The sequence below is a fragment of the Nyctereutes procyonoides genome, unplaced genomic scaffold (assembly GCF_905146905.1).
Source record: "Nyctereutes procyonoides isolate TBG_1078 unplaced genomic scaffold, NYPRO_anot_genome, whole genome shotgun sequence".
Classification (NCBI taxonomy): domain Eukaryota; kingdom Metazoa; phylum Chordata; class Mammalia; order Carnivora; family Canidae; genus Nyctereutes; species Nyctereutes procyonoides.
The window spans coordinates 56,805,531-56,821,752 of NW_026575140.1; the positions used below are offsets into that span (position 1 = coordinate 56,805,531).

The window sequence follows — 16,222 nt, forward strand, 5'->3', positions numbered from 1 at the left end:
AAAGGTCCTGAAAGGACACACACAAAGGGGTGTGGTAACAGAAGGTAATCAATACTTTTTACCACTGTATTATTCAAACTTGCCTCATAGATAACTTTATATCTTAAATATACTCTTAAAACTTCTTTGGGAATCACCCAAAAATGTTGATACTGGCTCCCTTCTTTGTCCATGGTATTTACCTCCAATAAATTCACTTTGATTGAAGTATGAGTGTTATAATTCCTTTTTTTTTTAAGTCTTTATTTTTTTTATTTTTATTTTTATGATAGTCACACACAGAGAGAGAGAGAGGCAGAGACATAGGCAGAGGGAGAAGCAGGCTCCATGCACTGGGAGCCTGACGTGGGATTCGATTCCGGGTCTCCAGGATCGCGCCCTGGGCCAAAGGCAGGCGCCAAACCGCTGCGCCACCCAGGGATCCCCAGTGTTTTAATTCCTAAAAGAGCCCCTAAACAAATAGAAACCGAGTTTGTGGCTTTAAAAATAGCTGACAAAGAAAGAAAATGAGGGAAAAAAGTAATGAATCTAAAAGATGACAAGAAAGGAAAGGAAAATAAACATTAAATAGGTAAGACAAAATGAAACCTAAAGTTAAAACACAGATCTGACCATATTCACCAGGAAAGCTCTACTTTAAGGAAAAGACTTAGAAAAAATATTTTTTAAAAAGGCTGATATAAGTCTTATAACATTATAATGTACTATTAGGCAAAATTACACTTTAAGGTAAAGATAAAAAGAGTCACCTCATATGGATAAAACATTCAATTTACCAGCAAAGATATAGCAATTTAAAAATTTATATGCTCTTAACAACGGCCTTAAAATGTATAAAGCAAAAACTGATAGACTACAGGAGGAATAGAAAAATCTACATTCAATGAGGTTTTAAAGAAAAAAATCAATAAGGAAACAATGATTTAAACAGCAAAATTAACAAACTAGACATATACAAATAGACACATACACAAAACTTCACCCAACTATAAATTACATACTTTCAAGCACACGTGAAACACTTAGAAAAATGGACCACATATTAGAACAAAAAATAAGTCTCAAAAAAGTTCAAAGAATTTACGTAATAAGAATAACATATTATCGGGCAGCCGGGGTGGCTCAGTGGTTTAGTGCCACCTTTGGCCCAGGGTGTGATCCTGGAGACCCGGAATCAAGTCCCACGTCGGGTTCCTTGCATGGAGCCTGCTTCTCCCTCTGCCTGTGTCTCTGCCTCTCTCTCTGTGTCTTTCATGAATAAATAAATAAAATCTAAAACAAACAAACAAAAAACATATTCTCTCATGTCTACAAGAAAACTGTACAGTGATGGGGCTTGGGGAAGAGAGAGAGAGGGACAGGGAGGTACAGCCAGACAAAACACAAATGTTGCAAAATGTCAAAAATGTCAACTGGTGAATCTGTCATTTGTAAAAAAAAAAAAAAAGTCATTCATTATACTATTCATGCAACATTTTGTTAACACAGAACTATTTCAATACAAAAAGTTGTGCGGAATACACATCAGCAATTCTTTTTTGAAAAGACCATGCTTTTTAATCACAAAGTTAAGCTATAAATCAACAATAAAAATGTAAATAGAGGGGCACCTCAGCAGCTTAGTGGGTCAAGCAGCTGACTCTTGATTTTCGATCAGGTCATGATCTCAGGGTTTTGAGATCGAGCCCCGCATCAGGCTCCAGCTGAGCTCAGAGTCTGCTTAAGATTCTCTCTCCCTCTGTCCCTTCCCGAGCTTTGCACTCACATGCGCTCGCTCTCTCTCTCAAATAAATTCTTTAAAAAACACATACATAACACACACAAAAACCCAAAAAGTAAATTGAAAAACCATAAATGTTTGAAGATAGCTCAGGAATCAACAACTACAACTAAGAGGGTTTTAAAAAGAGACAAATGAACAAAAGAATAGTATCAAGAACAAATAGAAGTAGAAATGATGCCATGAACATTAAAAAATAAAATTACGTACAATTTTAAGTCAGTAAATTAGAAAATTTAGACTGGATGGATAAACAGGTAAAGAGCGCCAAAAATAATTCAAGAAGAAACAGAAAACCTAAATGTTTCCATAAACAGTAAAGAAGCAAAACTGGTAGTCAAATATCAAATATTCAAGAAACACATGAAATCCAAATGTACAAACTACATTAGAGTATAAGAAGAGAGGCAGTACATCTTCATGTTTCTAATACTGGCAGGTAAAGTTGTTCAGATTAACTCTCCTGCTGAACCAAAACAAACAAATATTTTTTATTATTTTACTTTATTATTATCATTTCTAAAGATTTTATTTATTTATTCATGAGACACACACAGAGAGAGGCAGAGACACAGGAAGAGGGAGAAGCAGGCTCCCTGTGGGGAGCCCAATACAGGATTTGATCCCAGGACCCTGGGATTGTGACCTGAGCCGAAGGTGGATGCTCAACCACTGAGCCCCCCCAGGTACCCCTATTTTATTATTCCTTTTAAGTAGGCTCCACAACCAGCATGTAGCCCAACGCGGGACCTGAATTGATGATCCTGAGATCAAGACCTGAGCTGAGATCAACAGCTGGATGCTCAACTGACTGAGCCACTCAGGCAACCCTGAATTAAAAAAATTTTTTTTTTTTATGATAGTCACACACAGAGAGAGAGAGAGAGGCAGAGACACAGGCAGAGGGAGAAGCAGGCTCCATGCACCGGGAGCCCGATGTGGGATTCGATCCCGGGTCTCCAGGATCGCGCCCTGGGCCAAAGGCAGGCGCCAAACCGCTGCGCCACCCAGGGATCCCATATTTTTAATATATATTTAAAAAAAAAAAATATATATATATATATATAAATTTTCCTAAAAAGCACCAAAGAGTTAACAGAACCATATGGAATTACTAGGCCAGAGCAAAGGAAACATGGGGGCTCAGCTAGGTTAACAACAATGGTAGAAAGCCACTTTTGCCGTAGGGGTATCTGCCTACCCTAGAAAATTAAAACCCTCGTTTGGACTGTCTTTCAAGGGCACATGAACAGAAATCAAAGGCCAGGGCCCATACAGGTTGGAAAGTCTAACCGGAGACCCTCTCCACCATAAATTAGGGCTAATATCCTTACCCTCAGGATGGAAGGTGAACCAGAAGTACAATAGCCTAGACAAAATTAAAGCTCAGCTTTAATAATAGAAGAATCTCAATCCCTGAAAATTTGGTTTAAATCCTGGTCTTGTAGTGTCTTTCAGGGCCTGATAAAAGCAAATCTTCTCTGGAGTACTTTCACTGTAGGCGTCAATTTATTCCTATAATTTTTCAAATACAGAGTGTAGCAGACAATCTGATATACACAGAACCTGGGGGTGTCTAGCTGGTTCAGTCAGTAAAGCATGCAATTCTTGATCTCAGGGTCTTTTTTTTTTTTTTTTTTTTTTTTGGATCTCAGGGTCTTGAGTTTAAGCCCCATGTTGCATATGGAGTCTACTTAAAAGAAAAAAGAAAAAAAGAAAGAAATAGGACCTAAGGAAAGTAGACTCTATGGGAACTGGTAAAAACAAGAGATAGCAAAAAAGGATCATCAAACATTTTACATAAAATTATCATCTGTAAGTAATAACACTAAAGCGATCAAAGACAAACATGAAAATATCAGAAAACAAACTATGAAAAAGCAAGATTTAAAAAATAAAAATAGTGGGCAGCCTGGGTGGCTCAGCAATTTAGTGCTGCCTTCAGTCCAGGGTGTGATTCTGGAGACCCGGGATCGAGTCCCAGTCAGGCTCCCTGCGTGGAGCCTGCTTCTCCCTCTGCCTGTGTCTCTGCCTCTCTCTCTCTCTGTGACTATCATAAATAAATAAAAAAAAATTAAAAAAAATTTTTTTAAAAAATAAAATAAATATAGTACCTTATAAAATGAAAAAAATACAATAAATACAATTAAAAACCTAGTCAGTGGCTAGAAAAATAAATTAGACAAAACTGAACACAGAATTAATGAACTGGAAGATAGGAAGTTATCCAGAGTAAGTATGAAAACAGAAAAGATGAGGGAAAAAACGGCAGCAAAGACACAGAAAAAAGGTAAATGTACACTTAATTGGATTCCAGAAAGAGATGATAATGACAATGGAGCTGAGGCAATATGCAAAGATAATGACAGAATTTTCTAGGACTGATCAAAGATACCACACTGATTCAAGAAGCCAATTGAATCCCAAAAAAGATTATTAAAAAAATTCATATTAAGGGCATCCGGTTAAAAACATAAAAATTACAAAGAGAAAAATTTAAAAGCAAGAATAGTCCAGTGATAGCTGATTTCTCAACAGTAATAATGAACGTCAGGATGACATTTTCTATATGTTAAAATAACTACCAACCTAGCATTCCATGTCCAGGAACTACTTCAAAAATGAATGTGAGGGACACCCGGGGGGCTCAGTGGTTGAGCGTCTGCCTTTAGTGTCAAGGCATGATCCTGGAGTCCCAAGATTGAGTCCCGCATCAGGCTCCCTGCATGGAGCCTGCTTCTCCCTCTGCCTGTGTCTCTGCCTCTCTCTCTCTGTATCTCTCATGAATAAATAAATAAAATCTTAAAAAAAAAATGAATGTGAAATATGGAGTGCCTGGGTTGCTCAGGTGGTTGGGCATCCAACTCTTGGTTTCAGCTTCAGTCATGATCTCAGGATTGTGAGACTGACCCCCGACATTGGACTCCATGTCCGTACCCATGGGGTGTCTGCTTCAAGATTCTCTCCCTCTGCCCCTCCCCCATGCATTTTCTCTAATAAAAATAAATCTTAAAAAAAATGAATGTGAAATATATTTTTATTTTTTAAAACTAAAAAAAAAATGTTTTAATTAATTGAGTAGGCTCCACATCCAGCATGAGCCCAATATAGGGCCTGAACTCATGACCCTGAGATCAGGACCTGAGTCAAGATCAAGGGTCAGATGCTTAACAGACTAAGCCACCCAGGTACCCCTAAAAACTTTTTTTTAAGGATTTATTTATTTATTCATGAGAGATACACAGAGAGAGGCAGAGACACAAGCAGAGGGAGAAGCAGGCTCCCTGCAGGGAGCCCGATGTGAGACTTGATCCCGGATCCCAGGAGAGAAGGCAGAGACACTCAACCACTGAGCCATCCAGGCATCTCGCTAAAAACATTTTCAAACTAAACTAACTAAATAACCAAAAACGTATGTACATACATATATACATGCATAAGAGATTTTTCCATCAAGAAAATGATCTCACCTGGGAGGTCTGAGTTCAAAGAAGGCTAGAACAGCAAAGAAAACAGCAAATTCTGTAGATACTCCTAAAGAATATTGACTTTAGAGAACAGTATCAATAATGTTTTATGGTGGTTTTTTATTAAAACAATTTAAAATAGTCACATCACAGAAAATGTCAAGACAGGAAATTGCAGGGGTTAGTCTTTCTCCTGAAATATCCATTAAGCTGGTGGAAAAATATCAAAACCCACTATTTGGGAATTCTGGAACCTGATCAGACACTGAGACCACCAGGAGGGTGCTTGATGGAAGGCAGAGGCTGCTGGACTTTGGTACAGAGCTATGTATGGGAGTCTGCTTCCATTCCTGCATCCCTCCGCAGCGCTGACAATGGTAGCCCTGGAAACCAGAGGGGCTGGCTAAAGCAGGGGTGGGCAGTAAAGACTCTTTCCTCTAAAAACATGGGATTGGGTGTTCTGGTCAATTTGGCAGTTCCCTGAGGAACCAGAGCAAACTACCACCTTTGTTTGGGGCCACTGCAGAAGCTTCCCTGGTGGCATCAATCATAAGATTTAAAGAGACATATATACTTATTTGGGAGAGGAATTCAGACATTGAAGGAAATCTCTGTCAACTTCCAGGCTAATCAGAGAAAACAGAACAGAAATGTCAGTCACCACACACAACAAGAAACAGACTTTGCAAAAACAGTTGAAAAAGTCACTATACAAATGGATGACTGTAGCCATCAAAAGAAACCCAAGGAGAGAGAAAATATCATTTCTGTAATTATATTATAATACATAACATGTCTAGTTCTCAACAACAAACTATAAAACACCAAAACAAGAAAATATGACTCAAAGGAAAAAGAGAACTAGGAGCACCTGGCTGACTCAGTCAGTAGATGCAACTCTTGATCTTGCGGTTGTGAGTTTGAGCTCCATGTTAGGTGTGGAGAGTGCTTAGAAAAGTAAATCTTAAAAGAAATAAAATAAAATAAGGAAAAAAGAGAATTTGACAAGAACATTTCCCGTGGAAGTCCAGACACTGGGATTACCAATCAGAGACATTAAATCAACAGTCTTAAATATGCTCAATGAGTGATTTGAACACAAACTAAATGAAGTCAGAATAATGTTTGAACAAATAAAAAAAACATCAATAGAGACGTAAATTGCAAAAAAGAACCAAAGAGAAATTCTGGAGCTGTACAGTATAATTGACAACATGAAAATTTCACTAGATACCACTACATACCCCCATTTTGCAACATAGCCCTATTGAAATAACCAAAATCTAGAACACTGACCACAACAAACATTGGAGAAAGTGCAGCAAGAGGAACGCTCATTCATTGCTGATGGGAATGAAAATGGTACTGCCCCTCTGGAAGACACTGTGGTGGTTTCTTACAAAACAAAATGTACTCTTACCATACGATGTAGCAACCACGGTCCTTGGTATTTACCCAAAGGAGTTAGAACTGAGGTCCACACCAACACCTGCACAAGGATGTTTGTAACAGCTTTATCCTTTTTTTTTTTTTTAATTCATGAGAGATACAGAGAGAGAGGCAGAGAGAGAAACAGGTTCCATGGAGTGAGCCCAACGCAGGACTCGATCCTGGGTCTCTAGGATCATACCCCGGGCTGAAGGCAGGCGCCAAACCACTGAGCCACCCAGGCGTCCCTAGCAGCTTCATTCTTAACTGACATAAGTTAGAAGAAACCAAGATGTCCTTCAGTAGACGTATGGATAAATAAACTATGGCACATCCAGACAGTGGAATATTACTTAACACTGAAAAACAATGAGCTATCAAGCCATGAAAAGACATGGAGGAAACTTAAATGCATATTACTAAGTGTAAGAAGCCAGTCTGAAAAGGCTATGTACTGTAGGATTCCAACTACATGACATTCTAGAAAAGGCAAAACTATGGTGACAGTAAAAAGATCAGTGGTTGCCAGGTGTCAGAAGGAAGAAGGGATGAACAGGCAGTGCCTAAAGGATTTTTAAGGCAGTGAAACTAAGTGTGACACTATAAAGGTGGATACATGTCATTATAAATTTGTCCAAACCCACAAAATGTACAAAACCAAGAGGAACCCTAATGGACTCCAGGTGATAATGACGTGTCAATGTAGGTTTATCAATTGTAACAAACATACTACTCCAGTGGGGGATGTTGGTAATGGGGACAGCTATGTATCTGTGGAGGTAGGGGGTATATGGGAAATCTCTGTACCTTCTCACTTTTGCTCTGAACAAAAAACTGCTCTAAAAAATAAAGACTATTTTAAAAATTCACTAAAGGGGCTCAATGGCAGATTTCAGCAGGAAGAAAGGGCCAATGTACTTGAGGATAAGCCAAAGAAATTATCCAACCCAATAAGAAAAAAAAAAATCAAGGAAAACGAATAGAACCTGAAGGACCTGTGAGACATCATACCAACCGATGCACTAAGGAAGTCTCAGATTGACAAGAGAAAGAAAAAGAACAGGAAAAAGTAACGGAAGAAACAGAAACTTCCCAAATTTGATAAGACATAAATCTACCCATCTCCAAAACTCAACAATCTCTAAGCAGAATAAACCCAAGGAGATCCACAGTACAACACATCATAGTCATAGTGTCAAAAGCCAAACACCAAGGGGAGCCTAAGTGGCTCAGTAGGTTAAGTGGCCTACTCTTGATTTTGGCTCATGTCATGATCTCAGGGTCATGGGATCAAACTTGCATCAGGCTCCAGCTCTGCACTGGGCTTTGTGCTCAGCACAAAGTCGGCTTGTCTCTCTCCATCTGCTCCTCCCCGGCTGGCGTGCATTCTCATTCATTCTCTCTCTCTCTCTCTCTCCCTCTCTCTCAAATAAATTAGTTTTTTTTTTTAAAGACAAACACAAAAAAAAGGAGCAAGGGAGAAGCATCTTATGAAGCCATATGAAGAAATAAAAACACAAATAAGGTAAATACAAATGTCTATTACTGTACTTTCAATTTATAACTTCCTTTTTTCTATAGGATATAAATGGCAGATGCATAAAACAGTAATGGTAAATCTGCATCAGTAACACTATGAAAGCAGAGGATACATAGGAATGATACATAGGAATAGTAGTTGTATGCTACTGAAACTAAAGCTAGTATCATTCAAACTAGGTTACTGTCACTTTAAGATGTTAATTGTAATCTTAGGATAATCATTAAGAAAATAACTTTGAGGGGATCCCTGGGTGGCGCAGCGGTTTGGCGCCTGCCTTTGGCCCAGGGCGCGATCCTGGCGACCCGGGGGATTGAATCCCACATCGAATCCCACATCGAATCCCACATCGAATCCCACATTGAATCCCACATCGGGCTCCTGGTGCATGGAGCCTGCTTCTCCCTCTGCCTATGTCTCTGCCTTGTCTCTGCCTCTCTCTCTCTGTATGACTATCATAAATAAAAAATAAATAAAAAAAAATGTACAGAAAAGGAAAAACGAAGAGAATCAAAAGTGGTACACAAAATATTGATGAAATACCCCCAAAAGACAGTAATGGAGCAAATGAAAAACAAAAACAAGACATACAGAAAACAAATAGTTAAATGGCAGAAATAATCCCTCTTTACCAGTAATTACTTTAAATATAGTAGGATTAAACTCTCCAACTAAAAGGAAGAAATTGGCAGAAGGGATTAAACAACAAAACAAAATATGATCCACCTGTATGTTGTTGACAAGCAATTCACTTTAGATAAAAGAAACAAAAGCCTGTTAGGTAAAAGGATGAAAAAAGTCAGCCCATGCAAACAGCAACCAGGAGAGCTAGGGTGGGGGCTAAATTATCATTAGACAAAATAGATTTTAAGCCAGAAAAGGTTGTATCAAGAAGATATAACAATATAAACTTCTATGTATCTAACAAAACCCCCAAACATATGAAGAAAAAACAGCCAGACTTGAAGGGAGACATGGACAGTTCTATAGTTATAGTTGGAAATGTCAACACCTCCCTTCAGATAATGGAAAGAGCAGTAAGAAATTGATGACACGAATGACACTAAAGCCAGGGACTATTGTGGGATTCAATAATGAACAGACAAAAATCTTTGCCTTCAAAAAATACACCAGATTTTAAAAGGTACAGAATGTAGTATGTTAGGAGAATCAAACAGGGAAGGGGAACGAGGATTGTCAGAGGTTACAGATTTCATTCAGTGTGGTTGGGGGGAGACCTCACTAGGAAGATGACATCGAGTCAAGAGTAGTTCTCCTGTCCACCAACTTATCACCTATCATACTACTTCAAGAATGTGTGTGCTAGGGACATCTGGGTGGCTCTTTTAAAAAGGGGGGGGCACACTGATGAGGTTCTCAGAACAAGTCAACCTGAGTGACTTTCCTTATTAATTAATGATCAATGGAAGGAAATGCACCCAGGTTCTGGGTTAGTGAGGTCAGTGTTTGGAAAAACACACTCCTTTTACTTTTCACCTAGCACACTGAATTGGCAGACTGAATGCACAGAAACTAATTTCTCATGAACCAAGGGTAAAGATGTTTAGTACAGTTCCATAGCAGTGCATGAGCCCTCTGGACTGGTGCTTGCTGTGTGCGTGTGTTCACTGAGTCTACTCAATGGCCCCACTGAGTAAGTGCTGTTTTGGAAGCTGGGAATAGTCCTGGCTGATGAGGAGCCCAGTAGCCAAATGGGGAGTTGCCTTGCACATACATTCTTTTTTTATTATTATTTTAAATTTTATTTATTCATTTATGAGAGACACTCAGAGAGGCAGAGACATAGGCAGAGGGAGAAGCAGGCTCCCTCTGAGGAACTCAATGTGGGACTTGATCCCAGGACCCCAGGATCATGACCTGAGCCGAAGGCAGATGCTCAACCACTGAGCCACCCTGGTGCCCCTCACTGTGCCCTTAGCACCATGTTTTATACACACTGTATTCCTCTCTCCACAGTTTTGCTCTTGGCAGTTTCAGTTATCCATGATCAATGGTGGTCTGGAAGCAGGCAATCCCCCCTCTGACATATTGTCGGAAGGTCAGTAGCACCCTAAGGCTGTCACACACCTGTGCCCCTCACTTCCTGCATCCCACCCTTCGGGCACTTCCCCATCTCACATCCTCACTAGAAGATGAGTGAGCACAGGACATTAAGATGTGTTGAGCAAGACCTCATTCACATAACTTATTACAATCTGTTGCTATAAGGATTCAAGTTCACAACGAGTTATCGTTAACCTCTTACTGTGAATAACTTATAAATTAACCTTTATCATAGGCGCACACATACAGAAAACATGTGGTATATATAGGGTTTAGTACTGCAAATGGTTTTGGGAATTGTACCCCCCACCCCATGGATAAGGGAGGGGGGCTCCTGTAAAAGCAGAAGCCTTTAGGAGTCAAAATTCTAGCTAAAACTGGGAGTGACTGTCATGACTCCCGAAGGGTGCCTCAGGCCTACTTGTCCTCACCAAGAAGGCAACCTCAGGTACCTGTCACCACCTGACCTGCACCAAGCTCATTTCCAGCTGCAGGGCATCTCTCTCTCTCCGAGCTGTATCCAGGTCCCCCTCTAGCCGTCGCACCTCTGACTGCACCAGCACTAGCTGCTTCTGGGCCTCCCGCGCTGCCTGGGCCTCCCTCTGGGTGTTCTCCTGACAAGGGAAATCAAGCATAAGTACAGGCCTTGTTTCCTGTCTCCCGTTACCTCCATTCCCCAAGTCATCCTCCCACGCCCTAAAACCCGCATTGCTTCTCTCCTTCTTCAAGTTTGACTATTAGCTCATCTCTGGTTAATCTCACTCTTCCGCCTTCTGTGTATAGCCCTCCCTGCTGGCCCAGCACTCTCTACCTTGTCCCCCACAAATCGTTCTCCACTCTCCAGACCAGCCCCCCACCCACCATATTTGGACATCCCATTTCATTCCATTATTTGCCCTTCATTTGTTCCCCATTCCCCAATGGCCACTCTCATACCTTCTCCTTTTCTAACTGAGCCTGCACCTCCTCCTGCAGGGCCCCATAGCGCCCCTCCATCTGGCGCTCTTGCTGAACCCAGGCCTGCCGCTCCTCCTCGAGAGCCAGCTTCAGTGTCTCCAACTGTCGATGCTCACTGAGCTGCCCAGCCCGAGCCTCGTCCCGTTCCTCCTGCAGAGCCCGGCACCGCTGCTGCTCCAGCTCCAAGCTCAGGCTCAGAGCTTGCCTTTCCTCCTCCTACAGGGAAAACCAAGATTCTCAGCAAGCCCTCAAACGACCAGCAATCGGCCCCCTCACCCGCATACAGTGTACCCGCTGAGAGTCAGGTCCTCTGGGAACATAGCAGTTGACAAGCCCCCAGGATTGTAACATAGTAAACAGGAACTTCTGTTCCAGAATTAGGTACCTCTGTGTTCAAATTGTTTGAATCGGTTTGAATCCCAGCTGTCACTATGTTCTTAGGCACACATCTTTACCTGAGAAATTGGCATAATATCTAGGGCCTACTTTTTGAGGATTAAAATAAAGAGTGTACAGAAAGCAATTAGCACAGTGTCTGGCACATAGTAAGTGTTCAATACAAAATAGCTGTCACAATCATCATCAAAAGAAGTTGCACAAAGACTAGAAAACCCAGCCTCCAATCATGTACTAGCCAACCGGCAACCATCATCGGTGCTGCTGGATAAAGCCTGCTAAGATGACAAGTGCCAGCACGTATGGAGCAAGCATGCATCATGCATACAACTGAGTTCCAAACCCGGCTACTAATCGTATGGGTAATCACCTTATCATTTCAGCTATAAGAAGCCTGAGTCTCATCCCATAACTTTTTGGGCTCTGCCCTGGTCCAGAGTTCCCAAACCTGGCTGCACACAATCACCCAGGAGGCTGCTGAAAATATTTAACCTCCCCAGCCCCACAATAGATCTACTGAATCAAAACCCCTGGTGATTAGTCCCCCAAATCTACATCTTAAAATGATCCCCCAGATGATTCTAATTAGGAAATGATTTGCAGTCTCTCAGAGCCTTGTTTGCAGAGGATCTAGCAGAACAAGTGTTCTAAGGGATACACTTTGGGAAACACTCCCCTGGCGTGGTTCCCACAACCCACCAATGGGCCACAGTCCTGTAGAATTAGTTAGTGGCCTCTACTGGAATGAACCCAGCCTGGCATCCTCACCAGCGTCTCTTTTTCCCGCTGTTGCAGTCTGGCACTTTCCTGCTCACGATTCAGGGCCTCCATGGCCTCGGAAAGGCTTTGCTCAAGGTGGGTTACTGTCTTTCAGAGACAGGGGGGCACAGGACACAGGAAGAGAGGAAAATCCCTGCAGGTTATACTTCAATAAGCATTAGCGATATATATGTATTTTAAAAGTGAGACCTAACTCAATGACTTAAGGGCCAAAGAGAAGACTAAGTGGTGTGGGGAAATCTGGAAAGACATCAATGATGCAAGTCTGGCAGCAAAAACAGTGAGGGGAAAACGGGAGAATGACCAGGCCAGCAACTGCAAGGCTGAGCTCAATCTATTTCAGAGCTATTTGGGCTCCCTTCCCTCTACCGATCTGTGACTAGGTTCTATGCCATCTGATCCAGGTTGCCCACCTCCTGCTGCTTGCTTCTGGTGATTTCAGCTGCCTGGCGTTCCTCCTGGAGCCCCCGAAGCACCTCTGCCCGCTCAGCTTCGTGACGGTTCCAGCCTTCCACGACACGGGCCAGGGTCTCAGGAGAAGAAAGTCATAGGGAATTTCAAAATAATTGTTTTGCCCTCTTTCTGCCCCTAGGGGCGGGGTCAACAGCCACTTTCTCCCAGTAGTCAATAAACCCACCCTAGCTCCTATCGTGAACAAAGAAATGCTGGTTGGCCACCCCCTATTTACTATTCTTTGGCGCCCCACCCCAAGGAGAGACCCACCCACATTCTGCTACCCTGGCACCTTGTCCAATTGTTCAATCATGATATCTTTCTTGCGGTCAGCAGTCACAGCCACAGCTAACTGTTGTTGAAGCTCTAGCACTCGGGTCTGTAGGCTCTGAATATGGTGCTCACAATGCTGGGAAGAAGGATGGGAATTCTGGGTGTTACCATCCCTAATCTGACCAAGGCATCAAACCTTCCAGCTCCTTTAGGCGAATATGGGCTGGAGACAGGAAGCCTAGGTCCCGAGAACAGAACAGGTTTGGAGAAGAATAATCAAGAATTTTGGAGCGGGAAATTAGAGGCCTGAGACCTCTGACACGTTCCTCTACAGCTCAGGAGACAGGGGGCTTGGCTTTCAGGCTCTTTCCTCCTCTGGATATCCTGAGAAAAATTTCCATGAACCTTTTTCTTCTTTTTTTAAAAGATTTTATTTATTTATTCATGAGAGAGACAGAGAGAGAAGCAGAGACATAGGCAGAGGGAAAGGCAGGCTCCCTGTGAGGAGCCAGATACGAGATTTGATCCCAGGACCCCAGGATCACGACCTGAGCCAAAGGCAGATGCTCAAACACTGAGCCACCCAGGTGTCCGTCCACGAACCTTTTGGCAGGAGCTCAACAGCCCACACTGCAAAGAATGGGAAGTGACTCATGCCTAAGAAGCTCACATAGTGAAACACGGCAAGGAGAACGGAGAAAGCCTTTCATTTAGGTCCAAGCAGTTTAAAATAGATAAAGAGATGGTTCCCAAAGTGACAACACAGCCAATGATTGTAATCTTTCCCCTGCCCAGTCTGCCTCTCTGCCCCCTTCAGATAAGCTGAGGTTTGCAGAGATAATGTCACCAGTATCTATAAAGCCTTCACACAAGCCAGCACAGCTTGTTGTTCATTCAAGACACAACACATGCTTCTGGAACGTTTCTTTGTGTTAGGCGCATTCTAGACCTTAGGAAGACAGTGCTGAACAAGATAACGTCTGACCCTCATGGAGCTTAGATTTTAGAGAAGCAGACAAGATATACCAGACGGTGATTACCTATATGAAGGAAACACCAGAGTGCCCAGAATGAACACCTGGAGGAGAGGTGTGCCTCTTCGATGGGATTTCAAAGTCGACCACCCTGAAGAGCCATCTGAGCAAAGTCTCAGCTTGCAGGCCCTCAACCCTCAGCCCTTCCCAGCACCCAGTCTATTTCTAATCTTTGCTGCTTTCAAAAGGAAGCTTTGGTAACTCACCTTGCGACGGGTATGCTCGGAATCCAGTGCATCTCTCAGGCCCTGGAGATCCGGAGGATTGATTGGGGGCCCTGGCCGAAGACTGGTGTAGCGGGGAAACAACTCCTCCAGGGCTTGAGCTGAGCTAGATGGAGATAAGTCTTGCAGAAGCCGAGTGCTGAGCAAATCAGGCAGAGAATATCAGGGTGGGGAAAGCTTTCGAGAGACCCTAGTCCAACTGTGACATTTTACCAATGAGGAAATGGAAACTCAGAGCAAGAGACTTGCCCAGTCTTAGAGCTAGACAGCACTCAGGTTTTGTGATTCACTCTAGAGTGCTCCTTCCTGTATACCACAATCTCCGCAGTGAAAGTCTTAGTAGGAACAAGCCAACTCTTCTGGGGAAAGATGGACTAGAGGTTGGGAGGAAGCCAGGCAGTAGGCATCAGATGCCCATGTTCCTGAAGGAGTAAAGGAGGCAGAAGATGGGAAAGAAAGGATGAAAATGAAAACTAAAGCACAAGCACCTTAGGTCCCTAAGAGGTAGAAGAGCAGTAAAGAGAGAACTAAGGAAGAGAACAATTGGCTTTCCAAGAAAGCAAGCAAGCAAGTTAGCAGAACCCTAAAGGGAACTCACTTAAGTAAGGTGGCTGTGCTGTCACTGTCAAAGGAGTCTTCTTCTCGCCTTTCTGAGCCAGGACCTGGAGTGATGGGATCCCCTGCATGCAGCCACAGGGACCCCACAGCCAGGGTCAGGTAAGGATAAGAAGAGGGACCACTTAAAGGTGAAGGGAGGAGAGGGCCTTCCTTTCTCCTTCACCCGCTCCTCCAGTCCCTCTTCTTGGAGCCTTTCCTCCTAAACTCTCTTGTCTCCAATGTCTTTCTTTCTCCACCTTCTCCCACCCCTTAAATCTGGGTTCTTCTTTACAGAGAATGCATTAACTCACGATAGGCCGTAACACGTGAGGTTTGGAGCATGCTCTGGAGTTGACCTCGAACACTTTCCATCTCAAAGATATGCCTGGAACCATCCTAGGAAAAAGCAACATGAAAATCGGATGCAACCTGAATGATCTATGTTCTACCGACTGCCAGGGTACATGACATCTGGTACCCTCTAAAATTCAAGAGTTTTTACTCCAGAAAGCCAGAACTGGCTCAGCAAGGGTTGAAACTCAAACGTCTACAGAAGCCAGACAAGGGATGCCTGGGTGGCTCAATGGTTGAGCCTTCAGCCCAGGGCGTGATCCTGGAGACCTGGGATCGAGTCCTGCATTGGGCTTCCTGCAGGGAGCCTGCTTCTCCCTCTGCCTCTGCCTCTGTGTGTGTGTGTGTCTCTCATGAATAAATAAATAAAATCTTAAAAAAAAAGCCACACAAATAGTGTAAGTAAATTAACGGGGTACAATAAGACAAGCCTGATGAAGATCCTCGCCAACCAGAGAGTAAGTATCTTGTCTGAAGACTGTACAGTCCATGGCTATCGGTTTTTCAAACTCTGGAAGACCTATGCAGTCTTCAAATTGTTTACGACACTTTTTCTACCCAACGGTAATAACCAATCTCTAACATGTGACATCGATTAGACCGTATTTTAATGACTGACAATACCAAACTGAAATCATATAATCAAACTAGCTTTGAGCTGGAAGGATTTTAGCATATTTTGCTACCCCTAAGGACCTAGTTCCCCCCCTTGAGCTGAAGAAACCTTATCCTCACTTGGTGCCCAAGTCCCAATCAAAGCATAGCAATCTGTCCCATGGTGCAGGTGTCTCTGACCAAAAAACCCTAGAAGTTTCACCATTTTCCAGATTATGGCATCCCAGGACACTTCCTCCCTCATAAACATTTTGTTTCCAGGA

General features: G+C 42.6%; 1 protein-coding gene across 8 annotated transcripts in view; it reads right to left on the reverse strand.

Moving 5' to 3' along the window:
* Positions 1–16,222, reverse strand: part of CNTROB (centrobin, centriole duplication and spindle assembly protein) — a 39,603-nt gene that overhangs the window by 7,996 nt on the left and 15,385 nt on the right. For 5 of the 8 annotated variants that reach the window (XR_008661832.1, XM_055305006.1, XM_055305007.1 and 2 more), the window contains 8 exons: positions 15,305–15,389; positions 14,995–15,076; positions 14,379–14,535; positions 13,158–13,274; positions 12,826–12,942; positions 12,401–12,499; positions 11,216–11,452; positions 10,747–10,893 (listed from right to left, as the gene is read on the reverse strand). Coding sequence is in view for 7 of the 8 variants with exons in the window: in XM_055305002.1 (XP_055160977.1) it covers positions 10,747–10,893; positions 11,216–11,452; positions 12,401–12,499; positions 12,826–12,942; positions 13,158–13,274; positions 14,379–14,535; positions 14,995–15,076; positions 15,305–15,389 (1,041 nt within the window). In the remaining variant the exon portion in view is untranslated. The remainder of the gene's footprint in view (positions 1–10,746; positions 10,894–11,215; positions 11,453–12,400; positions 12,500–12,825; positions 12,943–13,157; positions 13,275–14,378; positions 14,536–14,994; positions 15,077–15,304; positions 15,390–16,222) is intronic. The other 3 variants (XM_055305003.1, XM_055305004.1, XM_055305005.1) reach the window with 3 other exon arrangements.